This window comes from Palaemon carinicauda, chromosome 13, assembly GCF_036898095.1.
Source record: "Palaemon carinicauda isolate YSFRI2023 chromosome 13, ASM3689809v2, whole genome shotgun sequence".
Classification (NCBI taxonomy): domain Eukaryota; kingdom Metazoa; phylum Arthropoda; class Malacostraca; order Decapoda; family Palaemonidae; genus Palaemon; species Palaemon carinicauda.
Window position 1 is genome coordinate 101,010,695 of NC_090737.1, and position 18,476 is coordinate 101,029,170.

At 38.9% G+C, this 18,476-nt stretch overlaps 1 protein-coding gene across 1 annotated transcript in view; it reads right to left on the reverse strand.

Annotated features, from left to right (window-relative positions):
• LOC137652001 (uncharacterized) overlaps positions 1–18,476 on the reverse strand; it is a 58,292-nt gene that overhangs the window by 1,200 nt on the left and 38,616 nt on the right. The window contains exons 3-5 of the mRNA XM_068385210.1: positions 2,733–2,843; positions 710–843; positions 103–240 (exon numbers count right to left, since the gene is read on the reverse strand). Of these exons, the coding sequence (XP_068241311.1) occupies positions 103–240; positions 710–843; positions 2,733–2,843 (383 nt within the window). The remainder of the gene's footprint in view (positions 1–102; positions 241–709; positions 844–2,732; positions 2,844–18,476) is intronic.

The following is an 18,476-nucleotide window of genomic DNA, read 5'->3' on the forward strand; positions in this document are numbered from 1 at the left end:
AGAGAGAGAGAGAGAGAGAGAGAGAGAGAGAGAGAGAGAGAGAGAGAGAGAGAGAGAGATCAAGAACCCAGAAGGAAGACTTAAAATTTCCTGTTCTCCTACCTCAATAGTAAGCACGTAGTAGAAGCCCTGGGCTTCCTCTGGCTTGCGAGCTACAACTTTAACGTAGAACCGGATCTTGTGACATTCAAGTCCTGCCAGGACGAGGTCTTGCAGGAAGGCACGGGCACCAGACCATTGCTGTCAAAATTTGATGGAAGAATTATTAATGTATTTAATGTATCAAATTAAATGACGACAAACGTTTTATGAGGTAAAACAACAAGGGATGACTGAGACGAATATTGGCTCATGCTGAGAGAGAGAGAGAGAGAGAGAGAGAGAGAGAGAGAGAGAGAGAGAGAGAGAGAGAGAGAGAGAGAAGGGCGCTTAAATAAAGAATAGCCAATTAATTTTATATTAATGTTGAGAAACTTTTCCGTCAAGTAATGAGATCGCGGAAAACACATCTTTTGATGAGAAATATATCTTTTGAATTATTTCTTGAAAATTCTAAAAAGAAGAAGAAGAAGAAGAAGAAGAAGAAGAAGAAGAAGAAGAAGAAGATGAAGAAGAAGCCGATATTACCAGGCACAAGTACTCAGTGTAACAAAGCCGACTCATTGAAGACAATTTCCAAAATGCCGAAACGCAGACTGGCACGTCCTACCTTCCACTCCTTAATTAGTTTCGGGTGAGGTGAGGGTTCGATGCTCTTAAAGCAGAAAACAGCCATGACCGATTCACTGGCAGTCGATTCCTCCTGCATCCGCGGTGTGATACAGGCGATCTCCTCGAAGAGACCTGCAAGGGGAAGTTTAAACCTCTTCAGACTTGGGAATGGAACTTACTAATGGGAGATGCGACGCAAAGAAATTGAAGATTGAATTTGTTTGCCAATAAATATATTCAGATTTTGGTGTTTTGAACTGAATTAGTGCAAGTTGGGACACTTTAGAAGTATGGAGTGATCTTATTAGTGGTTATTTAGACACATGAGAATTATGACGAATAAATTGCATAGAAAATGATTAAAATGATTGAGAATTATCAACCTGATTACATATGGTAGGGATTGAATTTGAATACCAATAAATATCTTTAGATTTTGGTATTTTGAATTGAATAAACACAAGTTGGGACACTTTAGAAGTATGGACTGGTCTTATTAGGGGTCATTTAGACACTTCAGAATTGAAGAGAGAATGGTTGAAATAATTCAGAATTATCAACCTGATTGAATATGGAATCTGCAGCATTTCAGAATCATAAACAGAACTTGACTATCAGTGGTTGCTGCGAGGATATTTCAAAATTATTATTATTATTATTATTATTATTATTATTATTATTATTATTATTATTATTCTTGGGCAGTGCCATAGCCTCTGTACCATGGTCTTACACTGTCTTGGGTTGGAGTTCTCTTGCTTGAGGGTACACTCGGGCACACTTTTCTATTTATTTTCTCTTCCTCTTGTTCTGTTAAAGTTTTTATAGTTTAAATAGGAAATATTTATTTCAATATTGTTACTATTCCTAAAATATTTTATTTTTTCTTATTTCCTTATTTCCTTTCCTCACTGGGCTATTTTCCCTGTTGGGGCCCCTGGACTTATAGCATCCTGCTTTTCCAACTAGGGTTGTAGCTTAGCATTTAATAATAATAATAATAATAATAATAATAATATTACTTGCTAAGCTACAACCCTAGTTGGAAAAGTAGGATGCTATAAGCCCAGGGGCTCCAAACAGGGAAAATAGCCCAGTGAGGAAAGGAAACATGGAAATAAGAGAAGTAATTAACAATTTAAATAGAATATCTTAAGAACAGTAACAACATTGACATAAATATTTCCTATATAAATTATAAAAAACTTTAACAAAACAAGAGGAAGAGAAATTAGATAGAACAGTGTGCACGAGTGTACACCTGAGAATCGTAAAGGGAACCTAAAATCACTTGGTAATTGCAACACTTCCGAATTATGAATAGGACCTGAATACAAATAAAATTTAAGACACTTTAATATAATTTGCAAATATAAACTATACACAAATTAGAGTTTAAGCATTACAATTTATATTAGAAATTAGAAATTGGGATATATAAAAAACATATAGAATTCAAATTTAAATGTTTAAGTTACAATACTTAAAAATTTTAAAGGAAAACTAAATACTAATTGAATTTGATATAGTTCAGATTCAAGAATAGATTGATTGAGACTAATAGAGCATTACAAATAAGGCTAGAATACTAATCAACTCTGTATATGGGGTTTTTAAACCATACATGTATAGAGAGTAATTTTCGAAAGTTTTTATTTAAATACTTTTACCAAAATCGAGGCTGGGATAAGCAAACAATTCATAATATTTTAAAAGTAGTTCAGGGAACATCAAAATAATTTATGATGGAAAATTCATCGTCGAAAGAGTAAGCGGTAAAAACGCTTCAATAAAAATGCTTAAATAAAAGCAAGAGATTATCAGTTATGACTGATTCCATGCCTTCTAAGACCGAGCAAAAGTAAATAGATTTTCACATCAGGTAGATAGTACAACTAATATTGATATAGATAAGGAGACGACTCGTCTTGGGCTTGGGGACTTATCAAGGAAAAAAAATAAGCTAAAGTGATATAAAAATAACATTAAATGACTAACGATTACAACCATTCACCACTTACCCTGATCAATCATATTTTCAGGACCCAGAATATCAGGATCTATTTCGTCACTGTTTAGCAGCTTGTTTATGACTCCACTGTCTTCACTCATGTGAAACAGAGGGTACAAACCTGCAAGGGAGGAGATGAAAAGAGAACACTAGTATTAGTGAGTAATTACACGAGGAAACCATCTAACAACAAGTGAATATGTATCATTAAATTACAAAAATCCTTGAGAATCATGTGAGGCATAATTAATATTACATAGTTACCAGTAACTGTTGGAAAATATTCGAAGTGTAGCAAATACCTCTACCAACTGTATTTTTTTCTTTTTAAAAAATATCAGTAAATAAAACTATATTTTAGAATACTTGGAAGTCTCTTTCAAAAGACTAAGAAATTGAAGGTTCTGAATGAAATTTATGCAGCATTTATAAGTTTAGAAGCTTAAAGATCGATCATGAATAGCCTTACAGTGATGTTCTAACTAGCATGATGTACAGACCAATAATGGTTTTGCTTGTTTGCTGGGAAGAAGGTACAGTCACTCATATAAATTGATGGATGTCCGGGTGTTTGAGAGAGATTTCCATTTGACCCCTTTCTGGACGACAGGTGTCTGGGAGTGCGAGACCAGTAGAATATTGAACTACCTAACTCTGCTGTAGTAATTGTTAACTTTTACGAGTATGTTATTGATCTGTTTTTTTTCCACGTATATACATATTACAGAGGTTCTGTTCTTTCCTTCTCTTCTGCCCTGTTGTTTTTCTCTCGCCTTTCTACTTGTAGTCAGGGTGAATTAAATGGGATGGTGGATCAGTCCAGAAATAATTAGCAACAAGAAGTATTTCATGACAGTGGATGGAGAATTTTGTAGCATACCATAAAAAAACCTCCCTCTGGATCTTATTTTTCTTTCCAAAGACTCATTAAAAAAATGCTAAGATGTATGATTTTTCCCTTTTTCAAAATTGGATTAAATGGGCACTGCTAGTCTTCTGTTATAAAGCTTGACTCTCTGAAAAAGGATTGTTCATTAAACTATTCCATTGGAAGCCTAATTTGATTTGCACAGGCTCACATTGTTAGCAGTTGTCTGTGTCATTTAGACCATTATGCCAAATGCTAGGATCTTTATTGTCATTCCACACTACTTACACCTACCCTAGAAATAATTTTTGATATCCTGAAATTCAATTATCTAACGCCACGATCGAAATCAATGGGACTTGAACCCGGTTGTGCCAAGCAGTACACAGAAATTAAATCCCATTGTTAGTAATATTGATAGTAATGGCGAAGGACTTTGTGGGCATGGTGAAATGATGTATTTTTGGGGATTAATTTAATAAACTAAACATGTCAGAGTCAAGCTCTTGGGAGGAATGTATTGTTTTTTTCTTCTTTTGAACGATATTCATGCACAGTTTAAAAGTACTTCAAGTTCTGCTTATTATAATTTTTACTTCTTTGCTTGCTTTATCATTCAGTTGAATTTATAGCTATTATTATTATTATTATTATTATTATTATTATTATTATTATCATTATTATTATTATTATTATTATTATTATTATTATTATTATTATTATTATTATTATTATTGCAGTTGTTGTCAATTATTTATCTTTTCAAAGTATTTGGTATCAATTTTCACCAACAGATTTCAGTTATGTTTAATTAATGATATTTTTTATTCATCCTCTTTTTTTTTTAAATACTTTGGTAATCATTATTTGATGCTTTTACTGATAGTGGAGAAGATATCAGAAAATTTTCCGGAGAATCTCCCATTTCCGGAACCAGACACCAAAATTAGCACACAGACTCGTCGGGGATTGCTCTTTTTAATAAAAAGGATGCTATTGAATTTACAGAAATATTGCATTTCGCAATAAGATGGCAAAGACTTCCCTTATCCGAATGCTCTTGATGTCAAATCATACATTTTTTTTTACTGCGCAGAGTCCGAATTTAGAAATATGTACTTACCCATTGACTTCCTCATTGCAGTAGAGCAATGTCAACACTCAATCAGGACACGCTGGATGGTACCACTGTTGTGAACCTCAGTATGGGGCTCAGTATCAGCCGAATGATTATTTAGTGTGCCTAAATCATTATTTTAGCGTCCCAGATGCTGTCTAATAAGCCCTGGGTCAATAAGCAACCATATATTACCGGTTGTACCAGCGCAGGAGAGCCGAGCTAAGATTAACAGGTCTATAGCCCTTTGCATGTAGTGTCTTGGTTGCTGAACAGACTGCAAAGGACTTGAACGATACTGTATGAACGATCAAGCTAGATGTAAGTCATTTATATTTATTCTCGAACCTAGTCGTATCTCATACCTTATTCTAAATGATTGAGATCAAGGTGGTAAAAGGATAAATCCTCGGCTTCGATTCACGGAATAAAGATAATTACCATAGTATGATACCTTGCATGCCATTCACCAAGATGGCAAGTAACAGACCCAGGGCTGTAAATTCCAGACTGACTGAAGCAATTGTTGTTCTTGCCAGAAGAAGAAGAGTGAAGAGCTCAAATCACCATGTGCATAACAACCACAAAAACATAATGGCTACACTATGTGACTAATATTTCCCTCTTCCATGCAATAAATGAGATGCTTTTTGTTCTTGGTCCATCACTGTTATCAAGGCAGGCGGGAGTGCAATGGGCATGACTGAAGACCTATCAGTACTGAGATGGTGGATGGTAGCTGGTCCTGAAGTCAGCCACTTGGGTACACAAGAAGCGGGATCAAGGGGGTTCTAAACACACAATCCAGCATGACAAAACAGAACGAGCACAGTGTACCAACCGTGTGTCACACAATTGTACATAATTCCTTTTGTATATAATATGCTTGTATCTTTGCTCTTCCCTCGCACTCAAACGAACATGAAAATTCATGTCTGCTGTTTTGCTCTGAACATTGCCTGTCTCTCGAACATGTTATGTCCTGTTGCCTTGAGGTTTTGTATATAAAGAAGAGTGTTCCTTAATATATAACTCAGTCGTTTCCAATCTGCCTTTGAGTTCACACCCTTACTCGGCGCCGTCACATTGGTGACCCCGGAAGTCGACTCGCTCCCACTGCCTTCCACCCCCACCTCCCTCGCCCCTCCATCGTTGGTACTATGACGGAGACAGAATCTACTGCAGTTGGCGCCGCGGCCGCCCCATTGAAACTTTTACCGTTCGCCAGCAGAGAAGCGTTCGCTTGGTTTCAACGCGCTGAAGTCCACTTTCGTATCAGGGGCGTGACTCGCTCAACCACCAAAGCGGATTATGTTCTCGCGGCGATACCCGAGGACACCTTCCCAGAAATATCCGATTGGCTTTGTGAACAAGGAGACACCCCAATAGCGTATGACGCCCTCAAATCATACCTTCTGCAGCAGTACTCGCCGTCGCCAGCCGCCCGTATAGCAAAGCTTTTTCAGCTCTCGCAACAACCGTTGGGGGACCAAAGGGCTTCGCTTGCCCTCAGGGAAATGACCAGTATCGCTCGCCTTCAACCTGCCGCAGACGGCTCTCCTCGTGAGGTGAACCTACTCCGTGCCCTTTGGATACGCTGTTTACCTGAACCTGTACGCGCTGCCATACCCGATGTCGATAGTTTACCCATAAAGGACTTGATGACCAAAGCTGACGCCCTTATGGACAGCCACTTCAAGACCTCCATCAACGCCTCCACCCCTGACGACGAGGATGCCTATTCAACGTCAACCAAAGCTGACATGAATGCCGTAGGACATACACGCCTACCCCGTGACGTGCCGAAGCGGCGACAAAGCCGCCCACCACCCACCAATCGCTCGCGCCCCAACGAACGACTTCTACAGCCACTTACTACCTCCCATCCGCCGCAGTTTTGCTACTACCACTTCAGATTCGGGGCAACCGCGAAGAAATGTGCCAAAGATTGTCAGTGGCCAAAAAACGTGTAAGTAGACCATCGCTTGTGGCGGTGGCCTCCCATGTTTCTAATCTTTTCTTTTTACAGGATGCAAGAACGGGCGTGCGATTTTTGGTAGACACGGGTGCTTGTCGTTCTCTTTTGCCAAGGAAACTCTTCAAGGCACAACGTAGTCTGTCTACATCTGCCAACGTCCGCTTGGTAGCTGCCAACGGATCTGCGATACCCACCTACGGTTACGAGAACCTCACATTATCGTTCGGAAACGGTAAATTCAATTGGAAGTTTCTCGTTGCTGACGTCACAATGCCAATCATCGGTGCGGATTTCCTCTCTCATTTCCACCTTCTGGTCGATGTCGCCCACCGACGATTGGTCAACGCAGACTCGTACTTGTCGACACCTCTTCAACCCGCCCCCTCTAACCTCGCTCTCCACATCAGCGCACCCACGGATGCCTACGCCCACCTCCTCACGTCGTACCCGGAAGTTTTCCGTCCAGAACTTCGCCAAACGCCCACGGTTCCTGCCAAGCACGGTATTTATCACCATATCAAGACGACGGGACCCCCAGTCTTCGCAAAATTCAGACGTCTGGCACCGGAACGATTGGCAGCCGCCAAACAGACGTTCGCCGAAATGGAGAAAATGGGCCTTTGCCAAAAGGCCTCCAGCCCATGGTCGTCACCCTTACACATCGTTCTGAAGAAAGACGGCTCCCTCCGTCCGTGTGGGGATTACAGGCGCCTAAACATGCAAACAGAACCGGATCACTACCCCCTCCCAAACATTGCCGATGTAACCTCCTACCTGCACAAAGCGAAGGTTTTCTCTACGCTCGACCTCCTGAAGGGGTATTATCAGGTGCCTATGAACCCAGAAGACATCCCCAAGACCGCCATCACCACTCCGTTTGGCACATACACCTTCAATTACTCCTGTTTTGGCCTTCGTAATGCTGGGGCAACGTTTCAACGTCTCATGGATGGCATCTTAGGGGACCTCCCTTTCTGTGTATGTTATGTGGACGACATACTTGTGTTCTCCTCCTCAAAAGAGGAACACCTCCGTCACCTGCGCATCGTGCTCGACCGCCTGCAACAAAACGGCCTTGTAGTCCGGTACGACAAGTGTACCTTTGGCGCCAACGAAGTGTCGTTCTTAGGGCACCGTATCACTCCTGAAGGAGTCCATCCCCTCCCTGAGAAGGTAGCAGCCGTTCAGAATTTCCCCGCGCCCTCGACCGTCAAAGCTCTGCAGGAATTCTTGGGCATGATCAACTATTATCACCGTTTTCTGCCAGCCATTGCCGCCACTCTTGCTCCCCTCTACGCCTCCCTCAAGGGCAAGCCAAAGGCCCTGAAGTGGGGTCCCTTTCAAGAAGCAGCCTTCTGCAATGCAAAGAAGGCCCTATCAACTGCTGCGGCTCTCACTTTTCCTATCCCACACGCCCCTCTCCTTCTCTCCACCGATGCCAGCGACGTCGCTATTGGTGCAGTACTCGAGCACGTGGTCAAAGGCTCGCCCCGCCCATTGGCCTTCTTCAGCAGAAAACTGTCCAAGGCAGAATCGGGTTATTCAACCTTCGATCGAGAATTGCTGGCGGTGCACTTGGCTGTCCGTCACTTTCGCCATTTCTTAGAAGGTACGCCCTTCGTCATTCGCACAGACCACATGCCTCTGGTGCACGCCTTCACTCGACAGTCTGACGCCTGGTCCGCCCGTCAACGCCGACATCTCTCCGCCGTGGCTGAATACAATTGCACCCTCCAATACGTCCCTGGGAAAATGAATCCCGTTGCCGATGCCCTGTCAAGAAACACGGTGGCTGCCGTTCAACTGGGATTGGATTACAACGCCCTGGCTGAAGCCCAACGACAGGATCCAGAGTATCAAGCTTGTAGGACATCCTGCACGTCCCTCCGTTGGGAGGATTTTCCCCTCGAAGACTCCAACACCACCCTCCTCTGTGACGTCAGTACTGGTAGACCGCGACCTTGGATTCCTGCTCCCATGCGCCGACAGGTGTTTGATTTCATCCACGGCCTTTCACATTTCTCGTGCCGTTCTACTGCACAGCTGCTGAAGGCAAAGTTCATTTGGCACGGCATTTCTAAGGATGCTAAGGATTGGGTCCGTGCCTGTACTTCTTGCCAAACTTCCAAAGTACATCGACACACGGATTCAGGAGTGGGCACCTTTCCTCAACCTCAGCGTCGTTTCGCATACATTCACGTCGACGTTGTAGGCCCCCTACCCACATCACAAGGACATCGTTACCTGTTTACCGTCATCGACCGCTCCACTCGTTGGCCTGAAGCCATTCCCATGGAAACTGCAACATCCGCCTCATGTACATCTGCCTTACTCTCTGGATGGATTTCAAGATTCGGTATCCCTGAGCATATTACTTCTGACAGGGGAACCACTTTCGCCTCTCAATTATGGACGTCATTAGCGAATCTCCTGGGCATCACCCTACATCAGACAACGGCCTACAACCCCGCTGCCAATGGAATGGTTGAACGTTTTCATCGCACCCTCAAAGCAGCTTTGATGTCCCGCTGCAAGTATTGCAACTGGTTTACTCAGCTTCCCTGGGTCCTCCTTGGACTAAGGACCACTCCTAAAGACGCCCTCGACGTCTCGGCAGCCGAAATGGTGTATGGCGACCCGTTGGTCATCCCTGCCGAATTTTTTCCTTCTACAACCTCCTCCGACGATCTCCAGCGCATACATCACGTCGTGGGAAAATTTACTCCGTGCCGCCAGACTTACAAGCCCCCAGCGAAGCATCACATACCAACGGACTTGCACTCTGCAACGCACGTCTTCCTGCGCAACGACACCAGCAAGCCACCACTAATGCCCCCTTACACGGGCCCTTTCCTTGTGATCCGACGCAGTCCGAAAGCATTCCTCCTAAACATTCGGGGCAAAGAAGACTGGGTCTCCATTGATCATCTAAAACCTGCTTATCTTCTGCCAGATGACCCGCCTACAGTTCGCCTCTCTAGATCAAGGCGCCCTATTAACATGTACAGTATGTCATTTTTAGGGGGGGAGCCATGTACCAACCGTGTGTCACACAATTGTACATAATTCCTTTTGTATATAATATGCTTGTATCTTCGCTCTTCCCTCGCACTCAAACGAACATGAAAATTTATGTCTGCTGTTTTGCTCTGAACATTGTCTGTCTCTCGAACATGTTATGTCCTGTTGCCTTGAGGTTTTGTATATAAAGAAGAGTGTTCCTTAATATATAACTCAGTCGTTTCCAATCTGCCTTTGAGTTCACACCCTTACTCGGCGCCGTCACAACAGTGTTCCTTGAGAGAATATAAAAGCTCTCACAAGGCATGCAAGATGTGAGCAATCTTCTCCAGGCTGAGAGTTGATGCAAAGAACATTGCTCACTAAAGTTTTTTCAGAGCTGGTTAGTGCACACTTTGAGAAAGGAAATGTCAGTTTCCAGGAGTTTATTAAGAGACGGGGAAGAAAAGAAGAATCCACCATCTATGAACAAATCAAAAGGAACAGGGTTGACTTTTTACTACAGGTATCAGTATCTGTTGACTCTTCAAAGCAAACAATCGTCTGTTCTCCAAGCTGTTCATATCATGCCAGGGCAGAGAGTATGACTTGAAGGAGTTCTTCCGTCATGAGAACCAATCACAGACTTCTTCCCTCCAATGATAGCAGAAAGCTCCACACATGTCAAAAATCCCACCTCATTACTATTCTTGAGAGCCAAGTTACAACCCTGGTGTAGCATTAGTGGGTGATTGGCCCTCATGGAGTTCAAAAACTTTTGAAGAGTAAGCAATGCTCGATGTACTTCTTACAATACAAGCACACTCTACCAAATACAAGAGAGCAGACATTGTTTTTTATTTCTACTGGCCATTTGGTATGAAAGCTGAAACCAGATCAAAACGAGGATGTGGGGTGAGACTCAGGGTGACAAGGAAAGGAAAAATTCCCTTAAACTTGTGCTAGACTAAGAAAAAGATAATTTGGACAAAGCTTCCACCCATTGCAGAGAGTTGCCGGTAGCAGACTAATTGTAGGTGCAAGTCGGAATGCTGCAGTCGACGAGAATGCTACTGTTTTGGTCTGACCTACACAGCACTGTGCGGCTACAGATACGAGGTTTAGAGTGTACTATTTCAGGCAGCAAGATGAATAATATGTGGCAATTAAGTATAGTCTTACTGCCTATATGTACAGTATACAGCTACACAATCGAAGAAGGAAACAAAGAGTTAACTCATTTTTATAACCAAGCGTTCATTTTCATAATCGTTTCCCGTTCGCAATAGTAGACAAGCAATCATTAGCGAATGCTTATCATCTTGGGAGTCTGTGCGTGAGGAAAATATTTGTAATAGATTGCTTGACATTATTCCTAAGAGGATAAAAAACTATATATATATATATATATATATATATATATATATATGTATGTATATATATTATATATAAATGTATATATATATATATATATATATATATATATATATATATATATATATATATATATATATTTATATATATATATATATATATATATATATATATATATATATATATATATAAATTTATATAGTTTGCCTAAGTATATTATACCAAGGAAATATTGACGTCTTTTAAAAGATAAAATTGTCTTTATTCTAATTGTTTTACTGGAATTTGCGTGTTTTATTATTCACATAGGCCTATGAATTACAAAGAATTATACATATGTTTTAATGAATTGTTGCTGTCTACTATTTACTTAAACAATAATATTTGTATTATCAGTCTTAATCATTGTCTATTACCTGGTTCATTAATGTCTTTAGAAAGTTTCGTTTTTGAGATTTATTTATTATTTAGTTAGCCCTGACTTGTGAAGGTTTGAATGCTCAGTTTGCCCCTCGCCTTACTGTTATATGTGACTTGAAGTTCGCACTTCTGATTTTATAATTCTTATTAAGCTTATAGGCCTAAAAATAAAATGATGAAGAGACTGTGGAGAAATTTCACAAATAGCAACTTTTTGCCCAGATAGACACCTTTATTAAGTTATAAGATTTGATGCAAATATTTATTGTTGCCATCTGACATATAGCCATGCCCTAGTATGTTATAAAGCCAAGACTACAGAGCCATATTATTATTATTATTATTATTATTATTATTATTATTATTATTATTATTATTATTCGAGATACGTTTCTATTGTAGAATCTGCACATTACAGCTTTGGGTTAATATGTCTGACCCTATTATAGACTTCCATTCGTGAAGTAAAATTAAATAATAGAGGTAGAATTAATTATAGTTTTATTTATTTATCATTATTTCTTCTCCCTGAATAAACCCCACGAGAGATTGGACCTACAGTATATAGGCAGCTTTGACTATAACCTGAAATTTGGCTTATAATGATTTATTGCAAGTTTCGAAACCACGACCCCAACTAACTTTTGCTTTATACACAAAACGACACAAGCAAAATTAAATAATAACTTTGAATTCATACCTCAAATGCATAAATTGTTATTATTAGACAACAGGACTAAGCTTGAATTATTTTCCCTCTTGACGCCCTCTTTCCCACTCAGTTCCAGGAATCACGGTATTTAGAGGGATTCGGGCTACATTGCCGTATTTATTTTTTGTTCTGAAATATTCTAGCACGATTTCTTTAACGATCCAATATTTTTCAATGATAGAATTTTTCATAGCAGTTGACCACCGTTGTTTCATACATACACATATCTCCTAAGTGAAATATAAGGTTTATTACTAAGTGGCAACTTACGAACAACGCTTGCCCATCCAAAAATAAATAATTATAAGAGAGAGAGAGAGAGAGAGAGAGAGAGAGAGAGAGAGAGAGAGAGAGAGAGAGAGAGAGAGAGAGAGAGAGAGAAGGAAGAGGAGAATTCAACACCAGACCACAGAAAGCCTGTTGCTGTTTTGCTGGATAACCGGGGGACGTCATTGACAGGATACTATCTTTCTATCCTGCCTGTCTCGGAACCCCAAACCGAGAGGTAGTCCTGAATCGGAAGACACCCAAGAGGAAGGATCCTCAACGGAGTCAATTTCTTAGGGCTTGACCCGACCCAGGACTCTCGGAAAATCCGAGTCTCTTTACTTCAAGTTATCCAGGACGATACAGATATCACTGCCATTACTTGTCGGAAAATATTCTCTATTTAAGAAGACTCAAACATTTTATGCAAAGTTTATAGATTTGTTGATAAATTCATAATTATTTTATAAAGTTTGATAATTAAGAATTTAGTTGCCTTTAATGATAATCATCATTATAGCTATTTATGAATTTTGAATATTCTTCTAGCAAATAGATCAGTATTTTGATGGCCATTGGTAGGCACCCATTGATACTATTGCGAAAGTTATTGGGTACTGTCAGATCCCTCTCTGGATAAAGCACATTTTCCCTTTACTTAATTTTCGAGTCAACACAATATGAATCTCTTTATTAACTTTTAAAGGACAAAACTGGATAACACTATTCCTATTTAAATATGATTTCAAAAAAATAGTTTACTTATAAAATCATTGATTAAAATTTTGTTTTAATGTACTGTACAAAAGAGGAAAATCAAATAAATAGATTCGAAGAGTAGACTCGAGAGGCCGACCCTGTTATACAATGGGAATAATGAGGTTGAAAGATGCAGACAGTTACTTGAATTGCTAAACTCTTCTAGAGTCGATGCTTTGCAATGAGAGTATAGCTGTTAGGAACCTTGTTTTCAATTATGGCTCAGCAATAGCTTATTAGGAAGCAGTGGGTTCTCTGGTGTGTTGCAAGGAGTCTAAAACGATTAAAACATATTATTATTTACAAGAACAATATCAAGTCGACCTTTCAGGGGTCGGAAGTTTAGTCTGAACACTGTGTCACTGTGATGTGCTTTAAAGATAAAAGACTTTTCACCCTCAAATTCAATACTCCGTATTTATTAGGCCTATAAACATTTCCATTCCTTAACCTGAATATCCAGCCTAGAATTTCCATCGAACAGTCACAAATAGTTTCCAAGATTTCACTATAACTATTGTTTGTTCGTAATTAAGACTGTCTAAGGTCCAAACAATATCAGTAGACCATGTTTGATAAAATTCTTTGGAAACTTCAATTTTACAGCATGTGATGTATGAAGTAGGAGATGATGAATGGAGAAGTATTGATTTAAAAGCTCAAGATGGAGACGGCTGGCGAAATGTAACCGGGGCCGTTAGGGTCAATAGGCCTAGGAAATGATGATGACCATATATATAACGAATTTTAATTCAAACTCTTTAAAATATTAAAATATTAAAACTGGTCAGTTTAATTCATGAAAAGTAACTCATCAAAATAGTTTCTCTTAATTATTTTTTTCTCTTGGAATCTGAAGTTGTCTAAATTTCTGGGAAATTGCGTAATCGTTTGTACACTGAAATAGATCATATTTGCTGCTACTGAAGAAACACAAGAGGAATATAAATTCTTGATTTTAGAATACTGCACAAAAGCAACAATGTGCCGGTATGTCAGGTAGGCCTACAATGCAAGGCTCTATAGCTGCAGAAGCTGTGATGTCATATAGGCGTACTATGCAACGCTTAAAACATGTAAATGCAGAAGCTATAATGTCAGATATGCCTACAATGCAACGCTTAAAACATGTAGATGCAGAGCTGTAATGTCATATAGGCCTGCAATTCAACGTTGAAAACATGTAGATGCAGAAGCTATAATGTCAGATATGCCTACAATGCAACGTTTAAAACATATTGATGTATTGTAGAAGCCATGACTCCGTTTTCTCTCTTTCCTCGGATGTTCTAATGGTATTTCTTTTAAAAATTAGTATGCCTTACCTAAATGAAAACTTACTATGCAGCAAATGTAAATTAAGATAATCTGCCTTTAGGAGATATGATTATTGTGACAGACTAAAAGAAAAATGGCATCTCATCCGTCTGGGACTTGACACCACGAAGAAAACGCTATCTCTTCATAGTGATTTTCTTTTTTCAGGTTTTTTTTTTCGTAACTCATTGATAAAGCCAAGGTCTTAGTAAGGTCTACAGATCTTGGTTAAGTAATAATTTCGTTTGATACTGGAGGATCATCGGTGCCATGATGGTTGAGGAGGCTCTAGAGGTGGTGCTTTTGCTTTTCTATCCTCACTTAATATGCAGCATATTCAAAATTCATAAATAGTTATAATGATGATTATTATGAAAGGCAACCAAATTCTTAATTATCAAACTTTATAAAAAAATTATGAATTTATCAACAAATCTGTAAACTTTACATAAAATGTTTGAGTCTTCTTAAATGGAGAATATTTTCCGACCAGTAATGGCAGTGATGCCTGTATCTTCCTGGATATCCTAAAGTAAAGAGACTCGGATTTTCCGAGAGTCCTGGGTCGGGTCAAGCCCCAAGAAATCGACTCCGTTGAGGATCCTTCCTCTTGGGTGTCTTCCGATTCAGGACTACCTCTCGGTTTGGGGTTCCGAGACAGGCAGGATAGAAAGAGAGTATCCTGTCACTGACGTCCCCCGGTTATCCAGCAAAACAGCAACAGGCTTTCTTTGGTCTGGTGTTGAATTCTCCTCTTCCTTCTCTCTCTCTCTCTCTCTCTCTCTCTCTCTCTCTCTCTCTCTCTCTCTCTCTCTCTCTCTCTCTCTCTCTCTCTCATTAGTAACCCTTTCTTATCCTTTTCCTTCTTCTCTTCCTCTACTAATAAAGAGCACGAGGTAGGGGGGGGGGATTCCCGTCTACAGTATGCAGCCAGATTGTTGCTATTTATTTATTATTGCAATGGACAGCGTTGAACATAACTTGTCACTTAGTAATAAATCTTATATTTCACTTTGTAAACATGTGTATGAATGCACAAAGTTGCTCAACTGTTATGAAAAATTTTATTATTGAAAAAATATTAGATAGTTAAAACTATTGTGCTACAATAATATTTCAGAAAAAAAGTAATACATTAATGAAACACGAATCCCTCTGAACACCTTGATTCCGTGAGACTATTCCTGGAACTGTGTCTGTAGATAGTCGGAGTGGGAAAGAGGGCTTCAAGAGGGAAAATAATCTAAGCTTAGTCCTGTTGTCTAATAATAATAACCATCTATGCATTTGGGTTATCAATTCAAAGTTATTACTTGATTTTGCTTATGTCGTTTTGTGTATGAAGCAAAAGGTAGTTAGGGAAAGGTAGTTAGGGAAAGGTAGTTAGGGTCGTGGTTTCGAAACTTACAATAAATTATTTCAAGCCAAAGCTTAGGTAACAGTCAACGCTGCCTAAATAGGTCTAATTTCTTGAGGAGTATATTCTGGGAGAAGTAATAATGATAAATGAATAAGTAAATAAGCGAAGTGGTGTGTTATCTTCGGTACCAGAAATACAATTAAATCTACCTATATTATCCAACTTTAATATACGAAGGGAAAGCTATAATCGGGTCAGACATATTCCCCCACACCTATAATGGGCAGATTCTACAATAGCAACGTATCTCGAATAACAACAACAACAACAGTAATAATAATAATAATAATATGGCTTTGTCGTCTTGTCTTTAACACATACTAGGGTATGGCTATATGTCTGGTAGCAACAATAAATATTTGCATCAAATCTTGTCATTTATGAAAGGTGTCTATCTGGGCAAAAAGTTACGATTTGTGAAATTTCTCCACAGTCTCTTCTTCATTTTAATTCTAGGCCTATAGGCTTCATAAGAATTATAAAATCAGAAGTGTCAACTTCAAGTCCCATATAACAATAAGGCAAGGAGGGGCAAACAGCATTTAAACCTTCACAAGTTGGGTCTAACTAAACCCTCAGTAAATCTCAAAAGACGAAAATGTCTAAAGATATTAAAGAACCAGGTAATAAATAATTTCATTTTTCAAATGACACCATTATTTTCTATGTATAATATACTTAGGCAAACTATATATATATATATATATATATATATATATATATATATATATATATATATATATATGTAGGTAGTAGGTTGGCCAGGGCACCAGCCGCCCGTTGAGTTACTACCGCTAGAGAGTTATGGAGTACTTTGACTGGCCAGACAGTACTATATTGGATCCTTCTCTCTGGTTACGGTTTACTTTCACTTTGCCCACACAGACACCGAATAGTCTGGCCTATTCTTTACAGATTCTCCCCTGACTTCATACACCTGACAACACTGAGATTACCGAACAATTCTTCTTCAACCAAGGGGTTAAATACTGCAATGTAATTGTTCAGTGGCTACTTTCCTCTTGGTAGGGGTAGAAGAGACTCTTTAGCTATGGTAAGCAGCTCTTCTAGGAGAAGGTCACTCCAAAATCAAACCATTGTTTTCTAGTCTTGGGTAGTGCCATAGCCTCTGTACCATGGTCTTCCACTGTCTTGGGTTAGAGTTCTCTTGCTTGAGGTTACACTCGGGCATACTGTTCTATCTAGTTTCTCTTCCTCTTGTTTTGTTAAAGTTTTTATAGCTTATATAGGAAATGGGTAAGTACATATTTCTAAATTCGGATTTTACGCAGTAAAAAAAAAATGTATGAATTGACATCAAGAGCATTCAGATAAGGCAAGTCTTTGCCATCTTATTGCGAAATGCAATATTTCTGTAAATTCAATAGCATCCTTTTTATTAAAAAGAGCAATCCCCGACGAGTCTGTGCTAATTTTGTATCTGGTTCCGGAAATGGAAGATTCTCCGGAAAATTTTCTGATATCTTCTCCAATATCAGTAGAAGCATCAAATAATGATTACCAAAGTATTTAAAAAAAAAGAGGATAAGTAAAATTTATCATTAATTAAACATAACTGAAATCTGTTGGTGAAAATTGATACCAAATACTTTGAAAAGATAAGAAATTGACAACAACTGCAATAATAATAATAATAATAATAATAATAATAATAATAATAATAATAATAGCTATAAATTCAACTGAATGATAAAGCAAGCAAAGTAAAAATTATAATAAGCAAAACTTGAAGTACTTTTAAACTGTGCATGAATATCGCTCAAAAGAAGAAAAAACGAAAAGATTTTGTGCTTTGGCCGACTATGGCCAATCCTCAGCCTATACATTACATTCCTCCCAAGAGCTTGACTCTGACATGTTTAGTTTATTAAATTAATCTCCAAAAATACATGATTTCACCATGCCCGCAAAGTCCTTCGCCATTACTATCAATATTACTAACAATGGTATTTAATTTCTGTGCACTGCTTGGCACAACCGGGTTCAAGTCCCATTGATTTCGATCGTGGCGTTAGATAATTGAATTTCAGGATATCAAAAATTATTTCTAGGGTGGGTTTAAGTAGTGTGGAATGACCCTCAATGATCCTAGCATTTGGCATAATGGTCTAAATGACACAGACAACTGCTAACAATGTGAGCCTGTGCAAATCAAATTAGGCTTCCAATGGAATAGTTTAATGAACAATCCTTTTTCAGAGAGTCAAGCTTTATAACAGAAGACTAGCAGTGCCCATTTAATCCAATTTTGAAAAAGGGAAAAATCATACATCTTAGCATTTTTTTTAATGAGTCTTTGGAAAAAAAAATTAAGATCCAGAGGGAGGTTTTTTTATGGTATGCTACAAAATTCTCCATCCACTGTCATGAAATACTTCTTGTTGCTAATTATTTCTGGACTGATCCACCATCCCATTTAATTCACCCTGACTACAAGTAGAAAGGCGAGAGAAAAACAACAGGGCAGAAGAGAAGGAAAGAACAGAAGCTCTGTAATATAT